This window comes from Plectropomus leopardus, chromosome 9, assembly GCF_008729295.1.
Source record: "Plectropomus leopardus isolate mb chromosome 9, YSFRI_Pleo_2.0, whole genome shotgun sequence".
NCBI lineage: Eukaryota > Metazoa > Chordata > Actinopteri > Perciformes > Serranidae > Plectropomus > Plectropomus leopardus.
Genome location: NC_056471.1, coordinates 14,664,067 through 14,673,839, shown reverse-complemented (window position 1 = coordinate 14,673,839; position 9,773 = coordinate 14,664,067). Strand labels below are relative to the sequence as shown.

The 9,773-nt window shown below is 41.8% G+C and overlaps 1 protein-coding gene across 3 annotated transcripts in view; it reads right to left on the bottom strand.

Moving 5' to 3' along the window:
• Positions 1-4,099: 4,099 nt before the first annotated feature.
• gabrb2a (gamma-aminobutyric acid type A receptor subunit beta2a) overlaps positions 4,100-9,773 on the bottom strand; it is a 42,479-nt gene continuing 36,805 nt past the window's right edge. For 2 of the 3 annotated variants that reach the window (XM_042492848.1, XM_042492850.1), the window contains 4 exons: positions 9,372-9,524; positions 6,245-6,489; positions 5,630-5,770; positions 4,100-4,510 (listed from right to left, as the gene is read on the bottom strand). In XM_042492848.1, coding sequence (XP_042348782.1) covers positions 4,154-4,510; positions 5,630-5,770; positions 6,245-6,489; positions 9,372-9,524 — 896 coding nt within the window. In that variant the 3' untranslated portion in view covers positions 4,100-4,153. The remainder of the gene's footprint in view (positions 4,511-5,629; positions 5,771-6,244; positions 6,490-9,371; positions 9,525-9,773) is intronic. The other variant, XM_042492849.1, reaches the window with a different exon arrangement.

The window sequence follows — 9,773 nt, the reverse complement described above, 5'->3', positions numbered from 1 at the left end:
AAACACTTAAAGTACAAAAAACAGTGACATGGTATGCACAGCTGACAATCTAATATTTGCAGAGCAGAAAATTGGTGCAGTGGGTCATAAGGAGATTTGAACTGACAACACAACACCGAAAGGAATACAACCACTGCTCGGGGCAAACATATATGAAGAGTCTGCAGAGTGTGAATGAACACAACAGAGGGAACTTACACACCCCACTCAGGACTATCCAGATGGAGAATACATACCATTAAAAGACAGAGATCATCTTAATGGATCTTAACAAGGCTGGAGATAGTAATGAGCATGATTCTTTACTGGTGCATGGCAAATTTTTGTTCGCTGTCAGGGGAGAAGTCAGAGGTCAGCTACAGAAGCCTCGAAGTTGACAGAAGTTTGACAAAACAAAACCGGGTGAATGAATCTGTTTGTGTGTGTGTGTGAGACTCTTATGTATGATGGCCTACAACAAAGCAGCTTCTTGCACAGATGGCATGCATGTAGGATGCCTTCCACTTCCTCATGTTGACATATGTTTTCTTTTCCAGAGCAGGCTGCGGAACCCGTTTAAACAGGCCAGTTTTGCACCGGGTCACTCATTTATTGTGCTTAAATTTAAATTTCAGACACAGTTACAGCCATAGCAATAAAACTATATGAACCTTGATGCACAGCATATAGAGGCATAATTGGAAAATTAGCCCTAAATGGAGATAGATTGACCTTTAATGTCTTTTGTAAGGCATGTCATGTTCAGCCTTGCAGGTAATTTATTTTCAGTCTAGATATTTTACACGATTTCCTGTTTTGTCTTAGAACAGCCGACACAGGCTGGTTTATCTCCGCTGGCGTAATTTTCCATCTGATTCGTGTACAGCAGGGGAGTGGCGTGATGCAAGTGTGCCAGACTCACCCTCTCACCCGTCCCAGTCAGCTCTGGCTGGGTTTGGCTTGGCTGGCACGCCGACTGCACAGTGGCGCAGCTGTGAGTCCAAACTGCCACACACACACACACACACACACACACACACACAGGAGCAAAACACACTCTTGGAAACAAAACAGACACACACAATTCCACAGAGCAGAGGTCTGTGCATTCCTAATTACTCCAGTGACATGGAAACAACACAAAGTATAAAGCATCTGCCTCCCCCCGTTCCTCTCTCACATATTAACACTAATGCCCTTTTTTGAAAAGAGAAAAAGAGAAAGAGAAAGAGAGATAGAGGGCCAATTTAGCATAAACCATCTGTCTACTGTAGTGAGATTATACATCTGTTATAGTGAGAGGGAACAGTAATGTAGAGCTGATTTTTACCGATGCATGGAGGAACCTGGAACAAGGTTACATGTCGCGTTACATCAGTTCTTACACCGCTGTGCCTTTTTGGGTAGTTTTGCACTTAGAGGTTTTACACCCAGAACACACACACAAACACACACACACACACACACACACACACACACACACACACACACACACACACACACACACACACAGGCCACATGCAGTCATATCTCTCTCTTTCTTCTGTTATTTCAAAAACAAACTCCAGCTATAAAATCCTCAAACATGATCAGCTTCTCCGTGCTACATGTTAAATTGTCCTCCATTTACATCAATAAGAAACATCCACTACTGTATAATTCAGGATCTCTTCAAGCTGGACTGAACCATTCAAGATCCACATTTCCTGCTTTTATTCTTCTTTCTGATTCATCAAGATATTTCCCCTGTTAAAACATTTTCCATCCACTGGTATCTCATTGTGTTCTTCTGGTCTTCTAAGTTCAAAATCAAACATTAGCTGCACATTAGTCCCTGCTAGAACAAAATCCCTTTTTAAATATTAAATATTCAATGTTTTGCACTATCAAATATTCACTAGCATCCATTTAAGGGCTGTAACAGTGGTCAGGTCAGGAAGAAAGTGCAGTGCAGAGTGGAGTCGGTTTGCTGAGCGAGGGGAGGATGCAGGGAGAGGTCCAGGCATGGATGGACGGATGGATGGCTCTCTTTCTTGCCCTTTATTTTCCATTTCTTCCTGTCTTTTTTTTTTGTAGCAGGCGCTCTGCCCCTGCAGCCAGCAGGACACAGTTGAGTCCACAGAGTGCCTCCATATCTACGGTTCTCTGCGTTAATGTCCCTTGAGGCCAGGGCAGGCGCACGGCCCTGCTCAGACCCCAGCCGAGCCCATCTCAGCACCAAACCACAACCACGGCGGCCTCTCGCTCTGCCTCACCATCCATTATGCAGCCAATAGTCCCCAGCTGCAGCCCTCACATCTCTCTGTTCACCCCAACACTGGCTTCTCTCGCTTGCCCAGTCACTCCCTGTGTCGGGTTGAGTTGTTCACTCACTCATTCAGACACTCAATCAGCCATGAGCTGCGACAGTCATGAACAGCCACGCATTCATCCGGGGACACATAAAACCGCCACCCGTATACTCTGTTATTGAAGTGATAGACTGAATTGAGTTTTAATTGAATTTAGATACATCTTCATAATTGCTGACAATCATTACACAAGATATTTACAGTCATTATGAAATATTACAATTGGAATTTACAGAAACTTTGTACAAAATATGCCTGACTTCAATGCCTGGATAGTGGGGTCCTTGTTTAGTCATTTCTGGAGAACAAAACATTGACCCAAAAGTCACTGGTGTCTGGAAGTGCTTTAGTTTCAGCAAGTAGATGCTTTTAGAGTCCATTAAAAAGAAAGAAAAGAGAGAAAAGTCCCAAAAGTACAGAGTCAGCAAAGTTGTGAATTGTGTTTTTCTTTTTCCTCAGTTAAATTGCTCTTTTCTTTTTTTCTTTTTTTTCGACTGAATGGAACATTTGATCTGTAATTCAACTGCAAAAACAACAACAGAGACCCATTTAAATAGAATAAATCCATAATATTTACACAATAATGTGAGTATTGATTTATAAAAATGAATCATCTCTTTTCTTTAAACATGATTTATGTTTATCTACAGTTTTTCAAAACAGAAACCTAATCACAATGAAACGCATCATACTTCTATCATTCAATTCTACTGGTAATGATGATTGTGGATTGCCATATTTATGCAGCAACTCTGGTTGCAATGAAACTCAGCTCGTCTATCAGCAAAGTTCTTACACCAGCTTAAGTCGTGTTAAAGCCATTCTCCGCCTCTGGAGCTCCTCACACGATGGCAGAAATTACGGAGGAGTCAAATGTTCTCTTTAAAAAAATAACACGTGGTGAAATGGACATGACTTTGTCAGCACCGCAAAAGCAAAAAAAAAAAAAACGTTGCCAAAGCGTCACTGTCCAACAGTCCCGCTCTTTCACCGGATAATATGAGACCTTCAATAACTGAGGAAGCTTAATCCTGCTCAGCATTGGCACCATTAAAGCCCCACAGGGATGTCCAGAGAAAAGAGCGCCCCCTGCTGTCCACCTGTTGTCATCCAGCGATGCTCAAAACATCCCCCTCAGGTGGGCCGTGCTAAGCCAAAGCTGCAAAATGGTAACTGACAGACTAACCTCAACTAGTGAAACTAAAATGCTTTGCGCTCCATCATCATCATCATGACTGAGATGCAAATGAAATCAAACATAAGCATGCTTTTAAAGGATGTTTTTGATATACAGTAATTATAGGAAAATAGACTATCAAGGATGACTCCTTTAAAATCATTTATAAAGCTTTCCTGGATGCAGACAGCTCGGCTACGAAGTAAATAGATACTAAACAAAACAAATCCTTAAAGTATATGCAAACACAAGCATAAATATTTGATCCACAGAGAGTAAGCTACGAATGACAAATATTAGTGATATATTGAAATTCTGGAACAGGCACCGTTTCTGTCTTTTTAAAACTCGCTCTTCTTTTTCGAGTGTTTCTCAGTCGATTTTAAGGTGTTTCCCAAATCCTAAAAGAGTCACTGCTGACTGAAGTGTTGGGTGCTGCTGCAGTCCATCCAAAAGTCTTTGCATTCTCTCCACTTTTTCTAAAATGAACCAGCTAAAAAAAGTTGGTGCACTGTTTATCTCTCATTCTCTCTCTCTCTTTCACATCACCTCTCTCTTGATTTCTCTCATCTTCCCTAACCCCACCCTCCCCTCCCCCCTCTTCTTTTCATGCCCGCCACAAGCTGGCCACGGGATGCCGCCAGGTTTAATGGACGTAGTAGAGCCAGTAGACGACGTTGAAGAAGGAAAAGACGGTGGGGAAGATCATCCTGGACCACTTATCGATAGAGTTCACATCAGACAGGTCTGGGATATTCACCTTGAGCTGGGAGGCCCGTCTCCGTAGGCGCGACTTCTTCTGGGCGTGGCGCTCCAAGGCGCTATGGCCATAGTTCTGGCGGGCCATGGCTGCCCTGCGGTACTGCAGTGTCGAGCTATCATAGGCCAGCATGGTGTTGCGGGGGTCTCCGGGTGCTCCAAGGCCCCGGGACAGATCCCCGCCACCACCCATCTCATTCTTCATCTCCAGGGTGCTGAACAGGATGTTGTCGTCGGGAGTCATCTGCGTGAGGGGTGTAAAAACAGGTGGAGCCATGAGAAGTTACTGCCATGGGGAAATCTAAAAGTGTTTTTTGTTAAGTTTGAACTTAATCTAATAAAATTATCAGTAGCTACAATGATCATTAAGTCATTCACTGTATAAAAAATACTGATGAGGTGCTAGAATGGGTAATGCAAATGAGTCAAAAACTGTGTTACTTACAGTGAATAAAAATTTAAAAGCACTTTAAAAGCACTAAAGTAAATTATTGATCATCTGTCAATCAATATCTGAGTGATAATACGACCACAAGACTATGAGGTAACATTCCTGGAAGAGCACAACGCACTCCACAAACTAATTCTCATGGAGAAATCTTCATTGTCATCTCAGAATTTCAACCAGAGTGTGGTTAAAATTCTGTCGATTCACAAGACAAACTGAATAAAAAAAGAGAAAGCAAAAGGAAAAAAATGTGACAGGAGAAGGTTGAGAGAAATAGTAAGGACTTTGCAAAGATGGAGGAGAGGCTAAAAAGGTTCGGGGGGGCAGGTCAGGAAAGACGTTGTGGGAAGTGAATTCGGATCAACATTTCTTCATCCATAGCCTGACTTCTGAGGAAAAACGTCCCTATAATCCAATCCCGTCCCGCTGTAAATGGAGCTTGTTCTGTTTTTGTGTAAGCGAAGCCACTTATTTGGCACTATTCATCAAACGGCAAATGATCTCTTTCTCTTATCTGGCGTCATTTTTTTTTTTTCTCAATTGCTTCACTTAGTTTTACAAGAGTTATCAATTGCCTTTGAGATTGTACAGTATTTGTAACTGAATGATAGAGAAGCTACTGATGTTTTCTTCTCTCTTGCCATATTTGTCATTTCCCATCAATTTAGATGTACAGCCCAAGTTCAGATTAAATTAATGCCTGCAGAAATCAAACTGCTAAGCCGTGTTTGTCAGGAAAATGCATGAAGAGCAAACCAAGAGAGGGAAAAAACACAATGGTGGGAGTGATGATCAAAGTTGCCTTAAAAATCTATAGAAATCAAAGAAATGCACAAAAACTACAGCATTTTCCTCTGATCTGGGTTGATTCAGATTGATGACATTGTTAGTTTTGACTTTCAAAACCTCCAGTACCTTATTTCTTTGCTCGCCTAGTCCTAATGCGGCATCGTCCACAAAGATGGGATCCCACATCGAGTCATATGCGTCAATTTCCCTCTGTTTCATTCTGGCATACAGAGCATCATCTCTCTGAACTACATTTCCCACCAGCCACTGCAAGCATACAAAATCAGCACTGTTACTTAGGGGAAAATCGTAGCTTGCCACACTCAGAAGGAAAGGGTGTTTTATTTTTTATGTTGCTGTTGTTCCTGCTAACTTTAGCAGCTGAATGAAATTTAAAGTGAGGCTTTGGCGCCACAGCCAGGGATTTTTCTTTTTTTGTCCAAGGCGCCTTGCCCTTTTGAGAGACACAGAAATATGGAGATAAAGCATAAGCCAATCATTGCTTCTGCATTCACTCTTTCAGATCCTAGTCTGAGTCATAAAGATGATACACAAGGCTAAACCAGTGAGAAACGGAGAGCTAGAGCAGGAGTAAAGAGTGCTGGTAAAGGACATCAAGCATTGATCACAGCATCACATTGACCTTGAGAGGAGAAGAAGTCATTTTGCTCCCACAGATACAAACACACACAATAACCGACAGCACAGATACCTGTAGAGGGAGTTTGCCTGCACATGTACCTTGTTGGGGTCAGGTCTCAGCTTCTCATTATTGGCCGTGGCTGCTTTCTCAGCCGCCTTCTTCTGCCGCTGGGGGCCCTGGCCGAAGAAGATGTAGTTGACGAATGCGTACTCCAGCAGGGCCAGGAAGACAAACACAAAGCAGCCCATCAGGTACATGTCAATAGCCTTCACGTAGGGGATCTTTGGGAGCGTCTCTCGCAAGTGGGTGTTGATGGTGGTCATGGTCAGCACCGTGGTGATCCCTGGATACCACAGGTCACACGTTTAGAGAGAAAGTGAAGTTTTCAGACGCTGTAAGACATTTTTAACATAATCTGTACAATGAAACAAAAAAAGGTTGGCACGTTGACTTAAGGTTACATTAGATTTTGAGGAATGATAATATCAATTTGTTGGTCAAACACGTTGGTCCAAACTGAAATATCGCAACAGCTATTAGATAAATAAAGATGAAATTTTGTGCAATTTTTTTTAACTAACACCATCATCAGGTCACAATTTCAATTTGTCCAATACCTAATGACCCAGCACATTCTCAGTCCCAACATGATAATTACTGATGCTTTGTCAGTGGCTCTAAACAACCAACTATGAGGCTGTAGGTACCTCTCCAGCTTCAGTTTGAAAGGCTTTGGGATGGCATGTCAACTTATGCTCTTTATATACATTGTATCTTAAAAAAAAAGACATTTACCTCAATTTTCACAGGAAATGTACAGTTTCTGCTTGTTAAATGCATAAAAGCTCTTATCTAACTGAAACAGTACTGAGGTTAAAAACAAACAAACATTGGCCTATTATGTTAATTGTATCACGTGACATACATCACTAGTATGCAACAAATATAAGCACACTAGGTTGTTGTTAAAATAACTCAACTGACTTTTGGTTTCACGGGAGACATTAACAGTGGCCTCCTGGGTGAAAGTCTGGAGTTTGTTTGACCCACCAACCCTATGCAAATTTTTTCACACTTTATACTACAGCAGTCGCTTGGAGCATAAAAAACTGCTGCTGCTAAAGTGTGCCTCATTGGTGTCTGACGCCTGGGGACACTAACTGAGCATCGGTGTTTGTCAAGTCAGGGGCTGGGTTGAAGCACCAAATACTTGCAGAGCTACATACATTCTTATTAGTCTCAGCTGTACTTTGTGATTAGAACCAGTCAGAAAATGCTACCGTGTTAACACACTAATCTAAGATGAACATGCTTAATATTATGCCTGATAAAGTCAGCATGTTAGCATGTTAGCATGCTGACTTTACCATTTTTGACGATGCATAATGCAGATCAGCCCACAGTCTAAATCTATTGCTCTTTATTCAGTAAAGTATCCATAATAAAATGCTGCAGAGATGATGTGGTTCTGTAGGCAGACGCAGAAGTGAGTTTTGTCCTGGTTCCCGCTACAGAAAGCCAATGGTATTATTTTCATTGGATATTTAAATTACAGAAATAAGTTCTGTGGCAAACAAGCATTTATGAAGTTTTTGTTCTGTGACACAGAATTCATTAGTACATGTGAACTTTTGCGTGTCTTTAAAGAGGCAGTTACAAACAACTGGCTAAATGAAACTACAGAGGTTGTCAGGGACACTAAACGTCATCACTCCCAACACCGCGTTATTGGCCCAGGTGTTGTGGTGACGTTGAAGTCATGTGACAGTGGTGTAATTCATTTATAGCCTAACATTAACTTTTTACATCTGTTGATTGTATTTATACTTTAAAATCATAAAAGTGCCATTCATCTGTGAAAACTATCCTGCTAAACAAAATGTAAAAAGCCTCTTAAGCTTGTCTTAACCACAGACATTTATTTCAAGTATTTAACCAAAAACCCATTGACTTTGAGATGAGGGAACTGTAAGCGCTAAAATGCTAACTCATTTCTGGATTTTAAGAATCATTCCTGCACCACTCTTTGAAGGAAATAGTGCATGAATGAGGGTGTCCCGATTATTTGGAAATGCTGTACATTAAAATAATTGAGATCAGGTGCTCATCATCAGAGGACATGAGTCTGTGCTTGTGAACATAAGCATTCATGTTTATCATGTACATTATATAGCATTTATTTATAGCAAACAGAAAGGCCTGAAATAATGTGAACCCATATGGATAAAATGATCCCTGGAAACCTCCTGAGATTGAAACTGTTTGTGTTTGTGTGTTTCATTATGTTTGTACCTAATCATGTATTCAAATGGCCACAGAACAAACTGTAGGCTATATAAAAGCACACTGTAAACATCTGCTATTAGTCACAGCACAATTCACCTGTTTTTTTTTCAACATACACACACTGTGTTTGATACATTAGTCATCTGCATGCACAATCTGCATTTGGTCAGATTCACACGTATTATAAATAACCCAGCAGCCAGCAGTGTCACTGTAGCATGGAGCCTCGCCTCTCATTGGCTGCGCTTGCTTGCTGCACGTTCTCAGGACACTGCGAGGAGGCAGATCTTTAAATCACGTTACCCTCTGAACGCTCCGTCTGGGGCTCCAACCCGCATGTGTCCCACTCCAGAAAACAAATGGTGTGTGACAAGAACGACACACATAAAGCTCAAAGCCATTTCCTCCGCTGTTCTGACCTGTCATACCCAAGTTTAGCACTAAAGGGAGCTTTCATTTCAGCATCAGTGGCAGTTTGACATTGGTGTAAAAATATTCAAATGTGTATGGTACATTTACGCAAATGTTGCCTCCTTTTGTTCTGCTGTAATTTAGCCGCGATCTGGCTCTGATAAGCAGAGATCTCTGACCAATGAGAGGCTCCGATAGACAGACAGGCAGAGAGAGAGACAGCACGCTTCAAGGTCGAGCTGCAGCACATCTCGCTCTGCATGAGTCATGCATATAGTCATCTCTGAACAACAGACATTTAGCCAGGCAGCCTATCACACACTGCTATCACTCACATGCTCTGAGCTAATGAGGAATAAAGTAAATGCTGGGAAAATAAAGGGTCAAAACAGAGATCAGGCAGATGCAATAATGTATAGAAATGCTAAAGGCTCAATGTATGTTAAATGGCTCTTTTTATGCTCTGTTATCATTTAGCTTTGGGTTATTTCCCAGGGTTACTGTTCAGCAGTGGCGAGGCAATCCTACCCAGGGCCACTCTGGCAGCCGAGGCGTCGTAGTTGATCCAGAAGGAGACCCAGGAGAGGATGGTAATCAGGATGGAAGGCATGTATGTCTGCAGGATGAAGTAACCAATGTTCCTCTTCAGTTTGAAGCTGAGGGACAGGCGGGGGTAGGAACCTGAAGGAGGCAGAGGGAGAGAGGAAGTGGGATGGAAATAGATTTTCCTCAATGACGCTCACTAAAAGCTATATATTCCTTGGCACCGGGGAGCCAGCCATGTCTGACTTTTATGTGCTTGTGTGTGTATTCTAATATTTGAAGAAAACTGTGGAATGTTTTTCATTTGAAACCTGAGCAAGTCGGCTTGATATCTTAAAAACAGGACGAAGGCAATGAGCAACTTGATAGGAAATAATCCAGAAGTTA